Source organism: Pristis pectinata, chromosome 2 (genome assembly GCF_009764475.1).
Source record: "Pristis pectinata isolate sPriPec2 chromosome 2, sPriPec2.1.pri, whole genome shotgun sequence".
Classification (NCBI taxonomy): domain Eukaryota; kingdom Metazoa; phylum Chordata; class Chondrichthyes; order Rhinopristiformes; family Pristidae; genus Pristis; species Pristis pectinata.
In genome coordinates, this window is record NC_067406.1 from 11,004,459 (window position 1) to 11,028,128 (window position 23,670).

The window sequence follows — 23,670 nt, forward strand, 5'->3', positions numbered from 1 at the left end:
CTTCAGCCAAGAAGTAGCATGGACTATTGTCCTGGGTTATTCTGTACCTTGTGTCCAATTGTTACAAAAAGAGCAAAATATCCATCATCCTGATATAATCATCTTTGCAATGGTTAATGTCGAAATAAAAGCGGAATTATAACTTAGCAAATTTTCCATGGCATTCCATTCCAGCCCAGAGCCATGACATCTTCAAATGCAATAAATTTGTCCATAACGCGACATCCTTTCTTCTGTAACTTTGATTGCTTTTCGCAAATAAATCTACATTTCCTTACGGCAAGGCATCCTGGTTTCATATTTTAGGATAGTACAAAGTCAGATATAAATCTACCAACTTGGTCCAATAGTTGATCCCTCATTTTGGCTTTTTGATTTCCATTAATGCTTCGTGAATCTCTCAACATGATTCAGTCTTGCTTTCTTTCAAAGTCAATCTATAGCCGGTTTGGTGTCAGTGATCCAGACCCTTCCATTTTGCCTGGGCGTTCATAACCCAGGAGGACTGGTTGATCCTCTTGACTGCTGAATCCATTCTCATATTCACCTTCTTGACCCTTTGTCAGTCCTCCTCCAGAACATTGCTTCTCCGCGGAGTTTCCTCGTGCTCCTTTCCTCGAATCCCATGGATGCTTCTAGATGCAGTGATATGCGCTCTATCATCTGTCCATTTCATTTATATTGGTCAGCGTTTAAAGTAAATATAACGTGTCAGCCTTCACGACTGGATCACTGACCAAAATAACCAGAGTTATAATTTGTACTCGTTTGCATCTACACAAGATCAAATGTTTGGTGAAAGCTCCTACGTTTCTGGCGCTGCTTCCTGTCATTCCCATTTTCCATTGGTTATTCACTTCCAAAGGGTTGAGCTACAATATGCAATCGTGCCTCTCGGTGGCCTTGAGCGCTTCATGCATGCTGGCAGCCGACAGCCTCCTGTTGATGTTCCTGTATTTGCAACGCAGCAGGTTCCAGAAAGTAGTCCTCAGGTCCCTGTTAAAGAAGGCATAGATGAGTGGGTTTATGAGAGAATTGGTGTACCCCAACCACAGCAACGTTCTCTCCAACCTCAGCGGCATGCAGCTGCACTCGATGCCACAAATGAAGGGACGGGCAGCAGACAGCAGGAAGAAAGGCAGCCAGCAGAACGTGAAGGCTCCCACAATGATACCCAGGGTCCGGGCTGCCTTTTGCTCCCTCTTGAAGATAGAGATGTTCTTGCGGTCATGTTTGAGGAGCTTTGATAAGATGGCGCATTCCTCCGCGGCTTTGGACCTCCTGGTGGCATGGTGGGCACGCACATCCTCCTCCATAGTGTAGACCCCGTCCTGCTCGTACTGCCTGGGAATGCTCATGAACTTATGCTTTTCTGCACTTATCTTCGCAGCTTTGTATATCCGGTAGTACATAATCAGCATGACGGTCATGGGGATGTAAAAGGCAACGCCTGTAGAGTAGACAGTGTACCCAAAGTCTTGGCTAATGAGACACACTCTATCCACTGTGACATTCTTGGCCCATCCAAACAACGGCGGTAGGGTTATGGATGCCGAAAGAAGCCAAACAGTTATCACCATTTTGGCCATTGACCTCCCATTTTGTCTCACCGGGTACGTAAGAGGACGGGTTATTCCCAAGTATCTGAAACACAAGATCAAACATAAGAAATATGATAACATAAGAAGTAGATGTAGGAGTAGGCCATTCAGCCCCTTTCCACCATTCACATCTGACCTTTCAGCTCAGCGATATTTTTCTCCACTGCTCCCGAATGCATGTAGTACACAAAAAAATCGATTGATCTCTGTTTGAATAAACTCAGCGACTGAGCCCGAACGGCTGTCTTGCACAGAGAGAATTGCATAGATTAACCACCTTCTGGGTGAAGACAGTTCTTCTCATCCCAATCCTAAATGGCCAACCCCTTACTTTGGGACTGAGATCCCTCGTTCTAGACGCCACAGCCGCAGGGAGCATCGATGGGGGGTGATGGAAGCAGATACAATGGTGGTATTTAAGAGGCTGTTAGATATGAATGTGTAGGGAATGGCAGGACATGGATCATGTACAGGTAGAAGAGAATTAGTTTAATTAAGCATTATGTTCGATGCAGACATCGTGGGCCGAAGGGCCTGTTCCTGTTCTGTGTTCAATTCTTACTTCCATTCCGACAAGCCTTGAAAGAATTGTATATGTTTCAATGAGATCATCTCTCATTCGAAACTCCACAGAGTATAGGGCAAGTCTGTTTAATCTTCCTTTTATAATTATTTCAAAAATACACTTTATTAAAAATAAAAAAATACATTCCAAAGACGTACGGGTTAGGAACTTGTGTGCCATGCTATATTGGCGCCGGAAGCGTGGTGACACTTGCGGGCAAAAGATGCATTTCACTGTGTGTTTCAATGTACATGTGACTAATAAAGATATCTTAATCTTAAATCTTAAAAACTCAGTGCAAAACATTTTACGTTCTCAGTGTCATTTGGTCAATGCATTCAGTAGTGTTAACACTGAAAGTATTGATCCTCTGACACTTAACCATATGGATGTATTGACCATATGACATTAAACAATAGCACCATTGCTGCTCATGTTGCCCCCTGGGGTGAGACACAATTTCAATGTTTGACGGGCTTCCCCACCCGACTCTGCCCCTCCATGTCAGTAGAGGAAGGAGCCCAGACTGTGGTCCTTCCCCACCGAGCCCTTGCGTTGGTTGCACCCAGCTTCAGTGCGTCCCTCAGCATGTACTCCTGCAGCCTGGAATGTGTCAGTCAGCGGCATTCCCTTACGGACATCTCGCAGTGCTGGAAGACCCAACAAGTTTCGGGCAGACCAAAGGGCGTCTTTCACCAAGTCGATGATCTTCCAGCAGCACTTGACATCTGTCTCGGTGTGTGTCTTTCCTCACACCTCAAAGGCTCCTCCTCCTCCCCCCTCCCACCCCATCCCAGGTTTCATTCTGGTGAATTTTTGTCACATTCCCTCTATTGCAAGTATACCCTTCTTTAGTAAGGGAAACTAAATCTGTAAACAATATTCCAAGGGCACTATATAGTTATAATAAGGTCTCTTTACTCTTGTATTCAAGGTCTCTTCCAATGTATCATTTGCCTTCATAACAGGTTAATTTTCAGTGATTCATATACAAGGACACCCAGATTCTTCTGAGTACCAACAACTGTCAAACTGTCAGCATTTTAAGTTATCTTTATTAGTCACATATACATTGAAACACACAGTGAAATACATCTTTGTGTAGAGTGTTCTGGGGTCAGTCCCCAAGTGTCGCCATGCTTCCAGCACCAACATAGCATGCCAACAATTTCCTAACCCGTACGTCTTTGGAATGTGGGAGGAAACCCACGCAGTCACGGGGAGAATGTACAAACTCCTTACAGACAGCAGCTGGAATTGAACCCGGGTTGCTGGTGCTGCAATAGCATTACGCTAACCACTACACTACCGTGCCTGCCTAAAAAATGTACGTTGATTGACTATTTTTCCACTAATGTCCATGATTTTGTTCACCTTATATTTCATCTGCCATGTCCTCAGCTTTTCACTTAGTCTCTCTGTACCCTTTTGGTCTCGTTAAATCCTCCTCACAATCCACATTATCCCCCAGCTTAGTCTCAGCAGAAAACTGAATGTATTTCACTTGAAACCCTTATCCAAAACATTGATAAAGATTGTGAGTAGCAGGGGACCCAACACCAATCCCCATAGCACCCCAGTACTTGCAACATCCCAACTGGATATTTACCCATTTACTCCTGATATTTTCTGTTCTTAACTAATTCTCAATCCATGCCAATATATCATCCCTCACCCATGTGTCCAATTTTATTTGCTAACTGATTTGTTGCGTTTTATCCAAGGCCTTCAGAAAGTACAGTTACACAATATCAACTGGTTTCTTCAATTCTTCCTGTAAAATTAAAGTCAAAGTCGAGTTTATTGTCATATGCACAAGTCCATGTGTGCACAGGTGCAATGAAAAACTTACTTGCAGCAGCATCACAGGCACATAGCATCATATAAGCAGCATTCACAAGAAAAACATAATTAAACATAAATTATACACAATTTTCACAAGAAGAACACAATTAGAACAAAAGAAATGCCCAATGCAAAGCAGCAGAAGTGGTCATAGTGTTGGTAGACTGTAGTGATTTGTCTTTTGTCTTTCAAGAACCAAATAGTTGAAGGAAGTAGCTGTTCTTGAACCTGGTGGTGTGGGACTTTATTCCTCAGCCCACTACTCTACTCCCTATACACTCATGACTGTGTGGCCAGATTCTGTTCTAACTCCATCTACAAGTTTGCAGATGATACCACAGTAGTGGGCCGTATCTCAAATAACGATGAGTTGGAGTACAGGAAGGAGATAGAGAGCTTAGCATCATGGTGTCATGACAACAACCTTTCCCTCAATGCCAGCAAAACAAAAGAGCTGGTCATTGACTTCAGGAAGGGGAACAGTGCACATGCTCCTGTCTACATCAATGGTACTGAGGTCAAGAGGGGTTGAGATCTTCAAGTTCTTCGGAGAGAACATCACCAATAGCCTGTCCTGGTCCAACCATGTCAATGCCACAGCCAAAAAAGTCCACCAGTGCCTCTACTTCCTCAGGAGACTAAAGAAATTTGGCATGTTCCCTTTGACACTCACCAACTTTTATCGATGCACCATAGGAAGCATCCTATCTGGATGCATCACGGCTTGGTATGGCAACTGCTCTGCCCGGGACCACAAGAAACTGCTGCTATAAGACTATTGAAGGTTTCCTTAGTATGATAAGATGGATTCTTGACCTCACAATTTATCTCGTTATGACCTTGTGCCTTACTGTCCACCTGCACTGCACTTTCTCTGTAGCTGTGACACTTTATTCTGCATTCTGTATTGTTTTACCTTGTACTACCTCAATGCACTACGTAATGAATTGATCTGTGTGAATGGTATGCAAGACAAGTTTTTCACTGTACCTCAGTACATGTGACAATAATAAACCAATTCCAGTTTCAAGTTCCAATTATCCACCTCCTGCCAGATCGTCGCTGTGAGTAGATGGCATGGCCCAGATGGTGGGGATCTTTGATGATAGATGTTGCCTTCTTGAGAAAGCACCTCCTGTAGATACTACCGATGGTGGGGAGGGATGTGCCCGTGATGTAAAGGGCTGAGTCCACTACTCTCTGCAGCTTCTTACATTCCTGTACATTCGAATTGCCGTACCAGACCATGATGCAACCAGTCAGGATACTTTCAACAGTAGATCTGTAGAAGTTTGTTAGAGTGTTCGGTGACAAGCCGAACCTCCTTAATCTCCTAAGAAAATAAAGACGCTGGCGTGCTCTCGTTATGATTGCATCTATGTGCTGGGCCCAGGATGTCATCTAATATGTTAACGCCCAGGAGTTTATAACTGCTGACTTTCTCCATTGCCGATCCCCCAATGAAGAATGGCACAAACTAATAGATTTGCCAAACGTAATTTCCTTTTCAGAAAGCCATGTGGACACATGGAAGAAGCACCAAAAGTAGCAAGGACAGGGAATGCACTGTGGAAATGGGGGACCGCAATCTCCACCACTAAGAGGGGTTTGGCAGCACCACCACGGAATGAGCTGGTCAAGTCCTGAAGGACAGAAGTGCCAGACTAGGTCTGCAGCAGGTAGTGAATGAACCAACATGAGCCCGACCTTGTCCTTATCAATTCCACCTTCTCTTAACCTTGCCCACCAAGGTGATCCCAGTTAATCGTGGGGGAGTTGAAAACCCCTCCTACTATAACCCTATTAGTGTTTTACCTCTCTGTGAGCTGCTGACATATTTGCTCCTGTATCTCCCAATGGCTGTGATATGCTCCCAGAAAAGTGATTGCTCTCTTTTTGTTTATAAGCTCTACCCATGTTGTCTCATTCGGAGACCCTTCCAGGATATCCTCCCTTAAGGCACGGTAGTGTAGGGGCAGGCATGGTAGTGTAGCAGTTAGCATAACACTTTACAGCGCCAGCAACCCGGGTTCAAATCCGGCCACTGTCTGTAAGGAGTTTGCACGTTCTCTCAGTGTCTGCGTGGGTTTCCTCCGGGTGCTCTGGTTTCTTCCTACATTCCAAAAAAAAGACATACGGGTTGGGAAGATGTGGGCATGCTATGTCGGTGCCGGAAGCGTGGCGAAACTTGCGGGCTGCCCACAGAATACTCTACACAAAAAGATGCATTTCACTGTGTGTTTCGACGTACATGTGACTAATAAAGAAATCTTATCTTATATTGCAATACCTCCTCCTCTTTCACATTCCCCTCTTTCACTCATCAAGATTCTATACCCTGGAATGTTGAATTGCCAGTCCTGTTCTTCATTCAACCATGTCCCTGTGATAGCAACAACGTCATATTCTTCCATGCTACGCATCCTTACTCGTTAGAATCCTTGAATTAAAATAGATGCAATTTCGTCTTGCATTTCTCTCATGTACTGTATTACGCCTGTCTATGCTCTGCCCACAACACATAGCAGCATGATTGACAGGCATCCATCCACACCCATTTACTCACTCCACCACTGTCACTCAGTAACAGCAGTTTGTACCATCTACAGGATGCACCGCAGCAATTCACCAAGACTCCTTAGACGGTACCTTCCAAACCCACCATCCCTACCAACTGGAAGGACACGGGCAGCAAAAGCACCGGGAACACCACCCCCCTGGAAGTTGCCCTCCAAGCCACACACCATCCTGACTTGGAAATATATCGCCGTTCCTTCACCGTCGCTGGATCAAAATTCTGGAACTCCCTCCTTAACAGCATTGTGGGTGTCCCCACAACTCAAGGACTGCAGCGGTTCAAGAAGGCAGCTCAGCAGCACCTTCTCAAGGGCAGCTATATAGGTCCCTGGTCAGACCCCACTTGGAGTATTGTGCTCAGTTCTGGTCCCCTCACTACAGGAAAGATGTGGAAGCCAGAGAGAGGATGCAGAGGAGATTTACAAGGATGCTGCCTGGAATGCGGAGCATGCCTTATGAAAGCACGTTGAGGGAACTTGGCCATTTCTCCTTGGAGAGATGGAGGATGAGGGAGGACCTGATAGAGGTGTATAAGATGATGAGAGGTATTGATAGGGTAGATAGTCAGAGGCGCTTCCCCAGGGCTGAATTGGTGGCCACGAGAGGACATAGGTTTAAGGTGCTGGGGAGTAGATATAGAGGAGATGTCAGGGGTAAGTTTTTTACTCAGAGAATGGTGAGAGCATGGAATGGGCTGCCAGAAATGGTGGTGGAGGCTGATACGATAGGGTCTATCAAGAGACTGTTAGATCGGTATATGGAGCTGAGTAAAATAGAGGGCTATGGGTAAGCCTAGTAATTTCTAGGGTAGGAACATGTTCGACACAGCTTTGTGGGCCAAAGGGCCTGAATTGTGCTGTAATTGTTCTATGTCCTATGTTCTATGTTCTATGTTCTAACGAGGGATGGGCACACTTTCCACCATCAATAAGGCACAAGTCAGAAGCGTGCTGAAAAATTCTTCACTTGCTTGGATGAATGTAGCTCCAACAACTCTCAAGAAGTTCAACACCATCCAGAACAAAGTAGCCCAGTTGTCTGGCAATTCATCCACCACTTAAACATTTAGCTTCTTCACCACTCGTGCATAATGGCTACAGTTATACCACTCCAAAATATACTAAAGTTACTTGCTCAGGTTGCTACAACAGAACCTCCCAAGCCCATGACTTCTACACCAAGAATGTTAAGGGTAGCACTGTGGGAGTATCTGCAACAGAAGGACTGTGTCTTCAGGGAGATGTCACAGGACCAAACAATTCCAGCTGCTTTGTCAGTGACCTTCCTGCTACCATAAGGTCAGACATGGAGATATTTGCTGATGACTGCACAACATTCAGTCCTATTTGTAACCCTTCAGCAGATGAAGCAGTCCATGATTGCGTACCACAGGATCTAGCCAACATGGTATGGGCTGATAAGTGGCAAGTAAAATTCGCACCTCAAAATGACAATCTCCAATGAGGAAGTATCTCACTACCTCGCCTTGACAGTCACCAAGTGCCCACCAACAGCAGTGATTCAAGAAGGTGGCTCACCAGCATCTTGTCAAGGTAAACAGTGATGGGATGGAGAATAAATGCCCAGATCCAAAAAATGTATAAATAAATCTTCTTACATTTTCCACTAGTGTAGATATATATTATAATTTCCCCTTTCTTTATCAATTTCTTGGCTCCCCTTTGCTGGAATCAGAAAATTTCCCAAATCCTCTGGCTCTTTTGACAATATTTTAAGCCTTTTCCTTTAGTCATTACTTGTTAGCCACAAGTGGAACCATTTTTCCAATTGGTTTTTGTTCCTTAAAATAACATATATAATTGTAACAGTGTGTTGATTCCTTAAATGTTAACCATTGCTTTCTGCTTATATAAAATTCAATCAGATTATTATCATATCTTTTCTTCCCTGAAGATCCCTTAACTATCAGATTATCAACTAAATATTTCTCATTGCACAATACTAGATCAAAAACGTTTTGTGCCGTGAGAATATTCATTCCCCCACACTGCAAAAAGTTATCTGTACTCGCGATCATCAAGGCAGGCCATGATGAAGGATTTGGAATAACATTTTCCGGTTGAAAATTCAGAGTTCTGACACCAAATGTGATTTGTGAAATACTCATTAAGATGTATTTAACCAAGTCAAGACACACAACTGTTTTTGAGCAGAGAACATATAGAGGAATAATCAATATTCCCCAGGTAGACAGGCAACCCGTGTTCAGCCTCTCAATTTCAGGTGTCTCTGAAAGTGCTAAGGACAGTCTCTTATGAACTGTGTCACTGCTCGTTTGGATGGCATGTCTGGAGTCAATGTGAACAAATCCATCAAAAATTAGACATTTACTTCAAAGAAAAGCACCAGATGCCAATGTGTCAACAAGTTATCACCCTGTGCTCTGTTGCCTCCCACGCAACATCAACGTACTTCCAATGTTGGTTCACAAAAATCAAAAGATATGAAATCTACAATTTCAACAAAATCTGAAACTTGCAGTTAGCTAAATTGAGTGTTAAAACAAGCTAGGTAGATATGACATATAATTTTTTTTCACTCTTTCAACCAAGATGTACCTTTTGCTTGAGAAAGTTGCCTTTGGTCATTAATGCTGAGTACTAGGCATGAGTATTAGCCATCAATTGCTGGCAACTCCACACATTCGCTTTCACTGAAGTCAATTGAATACATGAATGTCCATGCAACCAGCAACAAATATTTCCAGACACACTTGGGTGGATTTCTCCCTGATTGATTCAATGGTTACTGGCCAAGTTAATTGACCTGTGGTTATTTATTTCTCCCATATCACCCCTTTAAACATGAAAACTATTTAAGTTTTCTTCCATTCTAAGTGAACAGTCCCATATCTGGGAAGCTATAATCAAATTGCTTGTTTCCTAATTACCCAGGTTTTTGCTCTGATTAATACTGCCCTGTTTCTTTAAAGATCCAGGTGAACCTACAATTTAATTTATTTTAAAATTTTTGATTCTATCAAAAGTAACATACTCATCAATTTTAATTATAAAAGTTTTACTGTTTTACTATCATTGTTTACTGCATCCTGTTTAAGAGGGAAGACCATGTAATGTATCTCAACATTTTTTAATCTGCTCTTGAGCATTTTCTCAGAGGCAGAATGTGATCCTAGAATTTAATGCAACTAAAGGAATTCTTTCTTTTATCATTATTGTCCATCCTTATCTATTGTATCAACTTTTCAGTTGATCTAACAGCCACAATGGTTTTCTTTCTGCTTCGTGGGTTCTGGCTTTGATCTCCTGCCTATTATCTACCTCGAATCAATAAAAAAACACACTTTCCTTTTGGCTTTTGTTGGCCTTGTGTGTGTCATTGCAGCTGCCCAGATTATTTTTGTCACTCTGACTTTATTATCGTGCATGTCACGTGAGTCATGATGATGAATGCCACTTCAGATCGATACAACAGTGGAATATCACATTAAAACTTATCTGTCCTTTAAAAGGCAGCAAACAGAGGGCTTGAGTCCTGATGCAGGGTCTCGACCTGAAATGGCAACCATCTCTTTGCCTCCACAGAGCTGCAGCCTCACAGCTCCAGTCACCCAGGTTCAATGTGGCCTCCAGTGCTGACTGTGTGGAATCTGCACAGCCTCCCTGTAGCCACATGGATTTCCTCCCACATTCCAAGTATGTGCAGGTTGGTAGGTTAATTGGCTGCTGTAAATTACCCATAGTATGTAGGTGAGTGGCAGAATCTGGGGGGAGTTGATGAGAAGATGGGGAGAATATAAGTGGGATTAGTGCAGATAGGTGCTTGATGATCAACGTGGACTTGATGGACCAAAGGATCTGTTTTCATGCTGTGTGATTCTGTTCTGAATATGTCAGAGCATGATCCATTTCACCACAACTAATGGTTTAAATAGAAGCTGTTACATTCAGTCAAAACTGAATAAATAAGTGTAGGAAGGTCAGATATTTATCTCCTCAGAAAGTTCAGGTGTATTGGTATTGGTATTGGTTTATTATTGTCACTTGTACCAAGATACAGTGAAAAACTTGTCTTGCATACTGTTTGTACAGGTCAATTCATTACACAGTGCATTGAGGAAGTACAGGGTAAAAACAATAACAGAATACAGAGTAAAGTGTCACAGCTACAGGGGAGTGCATTGCAGGTAGACAATAAGGTGCAAGGTCATAACAAGGTAGATTGTGAGGTCAAGAGTCCATCTCATGGTATAAGGGAACCTTTCAATAAACACAGTTGGATAGAAACTGTCCTTGAGCTTGGTGGTACGTGCCCTCAGGCTCCTGGATCTTCTGCCTGATGGGAGGGGGGAGAAGAGAGAATGACCCAGGTGGGTGGGGTCTTTAACTATGTTGGCTGCTTTATCAAGGCAGTGAGAGGTATAGACAGAGTCCACGGAGCGGAGGCTGGTTTCCATGATGTGCTGAGCTGTGTCCACAACTCTCTGCAGTTTCTTGCGGTCCTGGGCAGAGCAGTTGCATTACCAAGCCGTGATGAATCTAAATAGGATGCTTTCTATGATGCATTGATAAAAGTTAGTGAGTGTCAGAGGGGACATGCCAAATTAATGAGATTGTTCCAACAAAGCGTAAATATTTAAGGGTCTTTAATCAGAAATATTAATTCTGCTTCTGTATCCACAGACTTTCAACACCAACAGCATTTTAACTTTTATCTCTTCGGCAGTCCCTTGACATCAAGGATGAGTTGCTTCCACTCCCATTCTGTGAGCTCTGAGGTTACAGGTGAGCCTTGTGCAGGGTCTGCAGACCCTTGTCCACCACAGGTAGGGGAGGTGGAGCCTGTTAAGGTAGGCTGATGGGACAATTGGGTCGCTGCTTGTTTCTTCTGCTCTTTGCACTTCCTCATCCTCCTGGCAGAGAGACCAGAAGAGCTCGATGCCTTTTCCCTCAGTTTAAGTGTTCACAGGCCAGAGGTTCTCATGCGTTGGTGAGATCTTGGCACGTGATCTGTCCTCCTGATAATGTCTTGCCATGATGGAGCTCGGAGCAGAGTGCAGTGTCAGGCATGTAGTTGATGTGGCCAGCCCACTGGAGTTGATTGAGTGCGAGCAGAGCAGAGTGGGAGACATGGAGGTGGGAAAGGACATTGAAGTTGGCTAAACCTTGAAGGGGCAGCACGATAGTGTAGCAGTTAGCATAGCGCTATTACGGCACCAGCGACCCAGGTCCACTGCTGTCTGTAAGGAGTTTCTACATTCTCCCCAAGACTGCATGGGTTTCCTGCGGGTGCTGTGGTTTCCTCCCACATTCCAAAGACGTACAGGTTGGGAGCTGTGGGCATGCTATGTTGGCACTGGAAGAGTGGCGACACTTGCGGGCTGCCCCCAGCACATTATCAGTAACGCAAGAAAACACATTTCACTGTGTGTTTTTATGTACATGTGACTAATAAATAAATATCTAATATCTAATATCTAATCTAATGTCTAAACCATCCCACCAAAGGATTTGGAGCATTGTGTGGAGGTCTTGTTTATGGTATACTGAGGTACCTCTGTAGCATGTCCACACCTCTCTTACATATGGGAGGCTAGAGATTATTGTTGCCCAGTGCCATGTTAGAGGTCTTGACCTTCAACATTCTTTTCTTCAGAGAGCCAAAGACTATGATGGTGCTCTGGATATAATGGTGGGTTTCATCATTGACATCTGCCCTTGTGCAGAGGTGGCTGCCGAGATATCAGAAATAGAACACATTGTCCAACCTTTCCTTATAGCTCGTGCCCTCTAATCCAAGCAGCATCCTGGTAAACCTCTTCTGTACCATTTCCACAGTCTCCACATCCTTCCTACAATGGGGTGACCAGAACTGCACACAATACTCCAAGTGCAACCTAACCAAAGTTTTGTACAGCTGCAACATGACTTCCTGACTCATACTCAATGCCCTGACCGATGCAGCCAAGCATGCCATGTGCCTTCTTTACCACCCTATCTATTTGCATTGCCACTTTCATAGAGCTATGGACTTGGACCCCAAGATGCCTCTGTACGATAATGCTCTAAAGGGTCCTGCTATTAACTGTATACTTTCCCCTTGCATTTGACCTCCTGAAGTGCAACACCTCATACTTGCTTGGATTAAACTCCATCTACCATTTCTATGATCAGTGTATGGCATGTTCTCTTGTACGCTTTGGTGAAGGAGTTCACAGTGATCCAGGGCTCACTTGTGCACGTATGCAAGTGCAGTTTGGCTCCTGTGACTGAGGTTGGTGTGACCTTGGTTCTGGAGTGGAGGTGACAAAGGCTGAACAGTTTCCTGCTCACTCTATAAGTTTCTTCCAACTCCAGCCCAACAGGACCTTGTTGGGTGCAAATATGGTCAAATGATCAGGTTCTGGGGACACTGGAGCCATTCAGCCCAGAGCCTGCTCTGTCATCAAGGAGGACAACGTTCATCTTATCTATACCAGTCTCAGCTCTGTTTCCCTTGATACTTGATCCTACAGCCATTAATTATCAACACACACAAAGTGCTGGAGCAACTCAGCAGGTCAGGCAGCATCTATGGAGGGAAATAAACAGTCGACATTTCGGGCCGAGATCCTCCATCAGGACCAGCCATTAATTATCACCTTCTGGCAAAGATTGCCTGAAGTTTTCAATTGACTCCTCAGCCTTTTCAAGGGAAAGTGTTCCAGCTTCCACTGACATCTTGTGTTAGAAATGCTTCTCGACCAATTGAGCACAGACTCAATGGCTGAAGGGCTTGTTTCCGTGTTGTATCCCTCTGTGACAGTGACTATGACACTCCTGAACAGGTTGACGTCTATTATGTTATAATGCCTCTCTGTCCTGGGTTCCCCCACCAGAGAAATACCACAATATAATTACCTTTTATTCTGTATCCAAGGGAATATAAGCATTGTCTATGCAACCTGACCTCATAATTCAACCAGTTTAGCCCAATATCATGGATTAACTGACTAGCTGTAGGGATGAATGTTGATTACTAACATCATCCCTCCCATTTCCCAATGGTTGTTCACCTTCCCAATAAGCACAGACTGGTTCTGCTCCTAGATACTGCACAACAGTGAAATACTTCCATTGATCACAGTTACTACAAGGAAACATCATTCAGCTCCCACTGGCATTTTCCTATAGGAAATGACCCGGTTTGTTATAAGACTCACCTGGTTCAAAAATATTCTTCAGAGAAAGAAATCTCCTGTCCTTACCCAGTCTGACCCACATGTGACCCCAGACCCACCAATGTGTTTGAATCTGATCTTTAGCCACAGTTCAGGGGCTATTGAGGATAGACAATAAATGCCGACACTGCCAGCGACATCCACATGGATTATTTACCCATCCTGTTCCCATTTTACCTTCAAAATATTTCCCTTCATCTAGTTGACCTTGAATGTCAATATTCTGCCTCAACCCAAACCCTCAAAGTGTCCAAAGCTTCACAGCTCCCAGTGGAAAGCAGATACATAATCTGAAAATACTTTCAGAATGACAGAATATAATCACGTGCTTCAATTCACCTGTTACAGAAAAATACTGGATCATCTCACGTTCCAACAGTACAATGTAATAAAGGTATATCAAAATCTGACTGACATTTTCAACCAATTGAAGCTCATCATCAATTTTTGTTTTATTTCTAAGCTTTGCAAGTTTGCAAATAGGGTGCAGGGCCAATGAAAGAAAGTCTGTCAACGTACGCACACCAGGGGATAGCTTCCTTCACTGAAGGCTGCCACGTTTTACTTTGAAGGATTTTTTTTTGTTTCAAGCAGAGAGAAACTAGTAAATGTTGGTATAACAAGCGATCAGGGACTATTGGTGCCTGAAGCAATTCATTCTTAGAAAGATAGTCATGGAGAGATGCAGCACAGAAATGGGCTCTTTGACCCGCTGTGACCACACCAACCATCAACCACCCATTTGCACTAATCCTACATTAATCCCTGTTTTTATCATAAAGGGATTAGGGTATTCATTCTATTTCGGGGGGTGGGGGGGGGGGAGTACTTGGACATTACTGGCAAGGTCAGCATTTATTGCTCATCCATAATTGTCCTGAACAAAGTAGCTTACTGGGCCATTTCAGGTTCAACCTCAATGCTAGGGTCTGGAGTCACATACTGTACAAGCCATACTGGGTAAGGACGGCAGATTTTCTCTCTCAAAGGACATTAATGAAGCAGATGGGCTTTTATGACAACCCAATAGCTTCATGGAAGACCAGCTGTCCTCTTTTTTAAAACATAAACTGAATTTAAATCCCACAACTACCATTGTCAGGTATCTGGATAGTTCTTCCAGACGACCGATCCAGAAATTTAACAAGTGCAACATCACTGTACATAACGAAGCCTTGCTAATGCACAGAGCTTTGGTGAGTCCAGACCTAGAGACCTGAGTGCCACTTTGGTCATTGTGCCTTGGGATATTCTGACCTTAGAGGCAGCGCCGTGTATGACTCATGAGATTGCTCGATACTGCACTGTCCCGTTATCATTTGCTCATGGCATGAAGACAGCACTGGTGAGGCTACTGTTATTGTACATTCTTAATTGCCCCTGGAAGACAATTAGGAGCTAGGTGTGCCAGGAGTCACTTATAAGGGAGTGAAATAGGTAGTTTTTTTACAACAATCCGGTCGTTGCATTCCCTCAAAGTTAAAACCCCCAGCTGCCATGATCTGAACCCACAGATACTGGAAGCACAGAAATGATAGAATCACAGAAAATTTACTGCACAGAAAGAGGCGATTCAGCCCATTGTATCTGTGCCAGTCAGCTAGAGTGTTGGATCATGTTATCCAGAGACTGAAGTTCAATTCTCACTATGCCACTGTGGAATTTAAGTTCAAGTAATTAAACTTAGAATTTAAAAGTGTGACAGTAACCATAAAACTACTGGGTAGTTGTAAAAACCTACTTGGTTCACTAACATCCTTCAGGGTGTTAATCTGCTGTTCTGTGTTGATCTGACCTATATGTGACTTTGGACCCGTTAATGTGGCGGACTCCTCAGTTCAGGGCAATTAGAACATAGAACGTAGAACAGTACATCACAGGGAAAGGCCCTTCAGCCCACAATGTCTGTGCCAAACATGATGCCAAATTACAATAATCCCTTCTGCCTGTACACAACCCCTATCCCTCCATTCCCTGCACATTCAGGTGCCTGTCTACAAGTCTCTTAACTGACACTATCGTATCTGCTTCCACCACCACCCCTGGCAGCACGTTCCTGTAAAAAAACTTGTCATGCACATCTCCATTCAACTTGCCCCCCTCTCATCTTAAAGCTGTGCCCTCTTGTATTTGACATCTCTACCCCGGGGAAAAGATTCTGACTGTCTACCCGATCTGTGCCTTTTAGGGGACAGACAATAAATGCTGGCGTTGCCAACAATATCCACATCCTCTGAATGAATACTTTAAAGAATTCGGGTTGATGTCTTTTTATTCATTCTAATGAGAGGCAATTGGCCAGGGCAATGTGGAGCATTTCCAATGCCTTCAGTCTTCACTTCAGATTTCCAGCATCTGCAAGTGCTTTGCTTTTGAGATTAGGAAGGTGCAGTTAGGACACATTAGTATTTATTTCTGAATGAAATCCAATTCAGTGCTGTGATTCTACTTTGAACATGGAACAGTACAGCACTGGAACAGGCCCTTCGGCCCGCAGTGCTGTGCCGAACCAATTAGATCCAACTCTTTGACTCAACTCTTCCACACAGTGGCATGATTGGAGTGCACTCATGTACGGCACACAGTCCTGCTCTCTTGCTGTGATTTAAAAAAGAATTAACCCTGCGGAAATGAAATTGGTCACGCAAATGTTTGATTATGAGTTGTTCTTTTCAATCATTACTGCTCCATTTCTATTCCTTAGCCAAATAATCATCTAATTTGTATTTTAATCTGCTGGCTGTGAATCTTTGCTTCTGCAAAAAACAGACATCAAAAACTTAGTTCGTTGGCCATCACCTACAAATGAATATACAGACCGGGGGCCGAAATACTCCACTCAGCCATTGAAGCCTGCTCCGCCATTATTTAATATAACCGTAACTAACCTGATTATAACCAGATCCACATTCCTACCACCAGTAACCTTTCACTCCTTTGCTTATAAATATCTATCTACCTCTGTCTCAAAAATATTTAAAGACAAATATACAGTGAATAGTAGGGCCCTGGGGAGTGTTTTGGAACAGAGGTCCCTAAGAGTGCAAGTGCATAGTTCACTGAAAGCAGCATCACAGGTAGATAGGGTGGTGAAGAAGGCGCTTGGCACGCTGGCCTTCATCACTTAAGGCACCGAGTTGGGAAGTTATGTTGCAGTTACATAAGATGTTGGTGAGGCCGCACTTGGAGTGTTGTGTACAGTTTTGGTCACCCTGTTATTAGAAAGATGTTATTAAACTAGAAAGAGTGCAGAAAAGAATTACCAGGATGTTGCCTGGACTCTAGGGCCTGAGTTACAAGGAGAGGTTGTGTAGATTACAACTTTATTATCTTATCTTATTCCCTGGAATGTAGGAGATTGAGAGGTGACCTAATAGAGGTATATAAGATCATGAGGGGCATAGACCGGGTTTTAGCACACCCTCCATTTTTTCCCAGGGAGGGGGTGCTAAAAACAAGAGGGCATACTTTAAGATCAGAGGTGAGAGATTTAAAAGGGACATCAGCTTCTTCACACAAAGGGTGGTGCGTATTTGGAATGGGCTGCCAAAAATAGTGGTTGAGGCGGACACATTAGCAGCATTTAAAAGCCATCTAGATAAGTACATGGATAGGGGAGGTTTAGAGGGATATGGGCCAAATGCGGGCAGGTGGGACTAGCTTGCTGGCCAACTCAGTCTCATGAACAAGATGTGCCGAAGGGTCTGTTTCCATGCTGTATGACTCTGCTTTCACCGCCCAAAGGCTCTCAACCCTCTGAGGAATAAAAATTCACCTCTTCTGCATCTTCAATGGGCAACACCTTATTTTTAAACAGTTACTCCTAGTTCTAGATTCTCCCACAAGGAAGCATCGTCTCCATGTCCACCTTGTCGAGACCCCTCACAGACTGATATTCGACTTCAATATATTACCGAGGAATGCCTTATGATGTCAAAACATTATCTACATTAGGCTCAGCTGTGGGTCAGTGATGAACTCTAACCTGAGTCAGGAGAGTGCAGGTTATAGAGATTTGTGTGCAGAAACCTCAGCTAACACTCCAGGTCAGAAATGCACTGCACTGCATGAACTGAGGCCCGTGATCTCTCAGGTGGACTAAAAGCTTCCACGGTGTAACTCAAGCAGAACAGTGAGTTCCCACGGATGCCCTGGACAATATTTATAGGGGAGAGATATAGCACGAAGACAGGCCCTTCGGCCCTCCGAATCTGTGGCGACCTTCAAGCACCCAGTTACACTAACCCTACCATAACCTACTTCATTCCCCCCACATTCCCGTCAGCACCCTCATACTCCGCCAACCACCTACAGTAGGGGTAACTTACTGGCCAATTAACCCACCAATCATTTTGGGGATGTGGGAGGAAACCAGAGCAGCCAGGGGAAACCCAGAGGGTCACAGGGAGAACACAGACAGCACCAGAGGTCAGGATTAACCCCCGGTCCCTGGGTGAGGCAGCAGCTCTGCTCGCTGAGCCAACGTGCTGCCACAATCTACGTTACCAATAGAAGACAATTATCAGATCACTATCTCAGTACTGTTTGTGTGAACTCTCCACACACAAATTACCTGCGGTGTTTTAAACATCACAGCAGAGACCAAACATTACTTAATTGGCTGTAGAGGAGTGCTGAGACAGAGAGAAAGGCACTGTGTTGCATTACGCTGTCTGGTAGCCAATAGCCTCCCTTTGGACACGCCTCCTGTGCCCACTATCAGCTTGTGCTGGATACTTCACAATACTACATGCGCATGGCCAAATATGAAAGCACAAGATCAGCTGTAGGACACACGGTAGTGTAGCGGTTAGCGTAACGCTATTACAGCGCCAGCGACCCGGGTTCAATTCCGGCCGTCATCTGTAAGGAGTTTGTATGTTCTCCCCGTGTCTGCGTGGGTTTCCTCCAGGTTCTCCGGTTTCCTCTCACATTCCAAAGACATACGGGTTAGGAAGTTGTGGGCATGACGTATTGGCGCCAGAAGTGTGGCGACACTTGTGGGCTGCCCCAGAACACTCTACGTAAAGATGCATTTCACTGTGTGTTTCGATGTACATGTGACCAATAAAGAAATCTTATAGAACATAGAACATTACAGCACGGTATAGGCCCTTCAGCCCACGAAGTTGTGCAAACATTTTATCCTGTTCTAATATCTATCTAACCCTTCCCTCCCACATAGCCCTCCATTTCTCTATCATTCATGTGTCTATCTAAGAGTCTCTTAAATGTCCCTAATGTATCTGCCTCCACAACCTCTGCTGGCAGTGCGTTCCACGCACCCACTACTCTCTGTGTAAAAAACTTACCTCTGACATCCCCCGTGTACCTTCCTCTAATCACCTTAAAATTATGACCCCTCGTGTTAACCATTTGCACCCTGGGAGAAAGTCTCTGTCCACTCAATCAATGCCCCTTATCGTCTTGTACTCCTCTATCAAGTCACCTCATCCTCCTTCTCTCCAAAGAGAAAAGCCCGAACTCACCCAACCTATACTCTTAAGACATGCTTTCCAATCCAAGCAGCATCCTGGTAAATCTCCTCTGCACCCTCTCTAAAGTTTCCAGCTGGCATGTACAGGTCTGGTCTCTCTAATGAAGGGATAATAAAAATCAAAAGAATTGAAGAATCTGAATGGCTGAAATAAATAATCAGAAAATACTGGAAATGCACAGAAGGTCAGGCAGCATCTATGGAGAGAGAAACACAATTTACATTTCTGGCCAGTGACCCTTCTCCTGATAGAGTGCAGTGAGTGCTCACAAGATTCACTCCTGCGATACGTGCAATGTTCTACAAAGACAGATTAAGTAGACCAGACCTATGTTTTCTATGTTTAGAAAAATTAAAGGTGTTCTCATCAAAACATATAAAATTCTAACAGGGTTTGACAGGGTAGATGTGGAGTTACTGTTTCTCCTTGCTGAGCTCTCTGGAACCAAGGGTCACAATCTGAATCTAGGGAGAACTGAGGCAAGTAGAACTTTCTTCACAGAGGGTGGGCTGGTGTAGGGATGGTGGGATTTTATTTCAGTGGGATCACTGTGGGAATAGGTAAGTGCAGGAAAATATGTAACTTATTTTGCATGAGTTTAATGTATTAATTATTTGATGGCGTTTTAATGTGCTTTTAATTCAATTTTTTATTCTTTTGTATTCTTTTTTGTTTTTTGAATAGCTTCAAAATGTCCTTGATTATCAGAGACGTTTGCAAAGTGTTGTAAAGCCTTCAAGAGCTGACAGTCAAAGGCCATCAAGGCGGGGCCTCAGGGTACACTGACACTTGGAGCTGCCTCCCCTCACCACCATCCAGACACCTAAACAGCCCTTCCAGGTGAGGCAGAGGTTCACCTGAACTTTTTCCAACCGGTTCGACCGCATTTAGTGCTCACATTGTAGCCTCCTCTACTTTGGTGAAACCAAGCATAGACTAGGCCACCATTTAGCGAGCGCCTGTGCTCTCTCTGTAACAGCCATCTTGAACCTTAGGTTGCATGTCATTCTAACTCTCCTTCCCACTCCCACACCGACCTGTCTGTCCTCGGACTTCTCCCTGGCTACAGAGAGGCCAAACGCAGACTGGAAAGACAACATCTCATATGATGCCCAGATGAAGGGTCTCGACCCAAAATGCCGACTGTCCACTTCCCTCCACAGATGCTGCCTGACCTGTTGGGTTCCTCCAGCTTTTTGTCTTTTGCTCCAGATTCCAGCTCTTGTGTCTCCATCTCATATTCCTCAGGTAGATCACAACCCAAAGGTATAAATATTGAATTCTCCAGTTTCAGATAACCCACACCCCTGGTGTTCTCCTCCCACACACACTCACCTGTCCATCTAGTTTTCTTCTCCCTTTCTTCACCTTTCCCACATCCTTCCCCCACCTGGCTCCACATCGTCCCCTCACACCCTCCCCATCTAGCTCCACCTGTCACCTACCAGCTACCGTCCCACACTCCCAGCCCCCCCACCTGGCTCCATCTGCCCATCATCCCCTCCCAATCTGTTTCCACCTATCACCTACCAGCCCCTATCCCACCCCCTTTCACATTGCTTCAGGTATGGAGTGTCAGCTCGATCAGCCCTCCAGACCTGGACAAAGTAAATGCCGGTGGCTGGGACCTTGGGCAGTGTGCCCAAAAGTGGGCTAGGACCGGGATAATCCAGCCCAAAGTGTAAGCACAAATCATTCTCTTTTCTTGCCTTGTAAAGTAATCCTTAGGAATGAAAATGAGAATGTACTAAGGAATCTAAATAGACCACATACTACAAGTGATAACTTTGGCACTAAGCCATACAGAGCAGAATGCTAGGAGGTTGTGGACAGTGGATTAGTGCAGGATCAGTGTGAAGCTGGGCCGTGTGGTCCACAATTGTCCAATGACCTGACACCACAGATATCTAAAGGACGGACACTTGAACTTAGTACCACGTGGGTTAAACAACTCCAAGTGAGAATCAGCATCTCCTGAAGTAAAACATGAAGGCAAACACACACAGGTTAGAGGACTCTTACCAAAGACAGTTGTTATAACTGGGGAAATTTATTATTTATTCAAGAGATGTAGATGTCAGTCACAAGGCAAACATTTCTTGTCCATCCTTAATTACTGAACTGAGGGGGCAGTTACGAGTCAACGCACTAGTGTAAGTTATATAAAGTTAAGGACTTCATTCCCTTAAGGACATTAGTGAACCACAGAGGGTTTTATGATAATCTGTTGGTCTCCTGGTCACCATTAATGACTGAGAATTTTGATTCCAGATCCATTTAATTAAGTAAATTTAAATTCACCAGCTGCCATGGTAAGGTTTGAATTCCTGACTTCAAATTAATGATCCAAGCTTCTGAGTCCAGTTATTTTACAACATTGTCACAGAATACTGCTTATGAATATTGATGTAAAAAGATGAGATCCAATTGTTCATAACATTTACTTCCGATTTCACAGAGGGTATTGTGAGTACCATGTCCACACAGGCAGTGGACTTTTATTTGGGACGATAGGTTTTCATTAGATGGAATTCAAAGAATTATATGCATTGTCACCTCAAACTGATAAATGACAATTTTAATAAGAGGAAATCTATATTGAACCACGATAACGTGACGGTAAGAAATGGAAGTGATTGAACTGAATAAGCCTATTCTATTGCAATTTAGAAGAATGAAAGGTGATCTCATTGAGATATATGAGGTTCTGAGACAGTCTGACAAGGTCGATGCAAAGGGGATGTTTCTCCTGGAAGACTGGAACAGGCACTATCCAGTATTAGGGGGTCAGCCATTTACACCGTGTTACCAGACCATACCCCATATTTCCTCACAACATGGAGGGAGACGCATTGAATCTGAGCCAGCTCACAGAGATGAAAAGAAATTGCTTCATTCAGAGGGCTGTGAATCTTTCGAATTCTCTCCCCTAAAAGAATGCAGATGTTTCAACTTTGAAAATATTCAAGACTGACGTTAATATATCTTTGGACACCAAAGAAATGAGGGCATATGAGGATTGGGTAGGAAGTGGATGTGACATGGAGTCAGTCTTGATCTTATTGCATGGTGGAGCAAGCTCGAGGGGCAATATCGTCTACTCCTGCTTGTACTTGTATTGTTCTTCTGATCCTCTAGTATGTGTCGTTTACATGAAGGAATGTGCTGCCATCTAGTGCACTAATCACTAGCTTGACTGAAAAAAATCAAAAACAAATTAACATGCCAAATGCTGGGAACACTTGGCAGGTCAGGCAGCATTAGTGGAGGGAGAAACAGAGCTATTGTCTCAGGTCGATGAACGTTCGTCAGAAGTGGAAAAAGCTCCCGACTGAAAAAGGTGTTGAGCTGCAGGGAAATGGGGAGAAGCAGAAACAAAAGGAGATGGTCTGTGATGGGTGGACACCAGAAGAGATTGAACATCACAAGTGGCTGCGGTGCTGACCAAGAGTGGGAGGTGAAGGCTGGTGAAGAACAGTAGGTGTGGTAGGGGAAGATGCAAACACACTCTGAATGTTTCCCTCTATACAGGATCCTGAGGGCACATACCGCCAGGCTTAAGGACAGCTTCTATCCCACTGTGATAAGACTATTGAACGGTTCCCTTATATGATGAGATGGACTCTTGACCTCACAGTCTACCTTGTTATGACCTTGCACCTGATTGTCTACCTGCAATGCACTTTCTTTGTAGCTGTGACACTTTACTCTGTACTGTTATTGTTTTTACCTGTACTGCCTCAATGCACTCTGTACTAACTCAATGTAACTGCACTGTGTAATGAATTGACCTGCATGATCGGTATGCAAGACAAGTTTTTCACTGTACCTCGGTAACACCTCCCTCTGTAACTGGATCCTTGACTTTCTAACAAACAGACCACAATCAGTGAGGATAGGCAGCAATACCTCTGGCACGATTATTTTCAACACTGGTGCCCCACAAGGCTGCGTCCTCAGCCCTCTACTCTAGTCCCTATACACTCATGACTGTGTGGCCAGATTCTGCTCTAACTCCATCTACAAGTTTGCAGATGATACCACCGTTGTAGGCCGTATCTCAAACAGCGATGAGTCAGAGTACAGGAAGGAGATAGAGAGCTTAGTGGAATGGTGTCATGACAACAACCTTGCCCTCAATGTCAACAAAACAAAAGAGCTGGTCATTGACTTCAGGAAAGGGGGCAGTGTTCAGGCACCTGTCTACATCAATGGTGCTGAGGTCGAGAGGGTTGAGAGCTTCGGGTTTCTGGGAGTGAACATCACCAACAGCCTGTCCTGGTCAAATCACGTAGATGCCATGGCCAAGAAAGCTCGCCAGTGTCTCTACTTCCTCGGGAGGCTAAAGAAATTTGGTTTGTCCCCTTTGACTCTCACCAACTT

General features: G+C 44.1%; 1 protein-coding gene across 1 annotated transcript in view; it reads right to left on the bottom strand.

Moving 5' to 3' along the window:
* Positions 1 to 872: 872 nt before the first annotated feature.
* The window catches only part of LOC127580088 (5-hydroxytryptamine receptor 7-like), a 37,592-nt gene continuing 14,794 nt past the window's right edge, over positions 873 to 23,670 (bottom strand). Inside the window, exon 2 of the mRNA XM_052033300.1 lies at positions 873 to 1,644. Coding sequence (XP_051889260.1) covers positions 873 to 1,644 — 772 coding nt within the window. The remainder of the gene's footprint in view (positions 1,645 to 23,670) is intronic.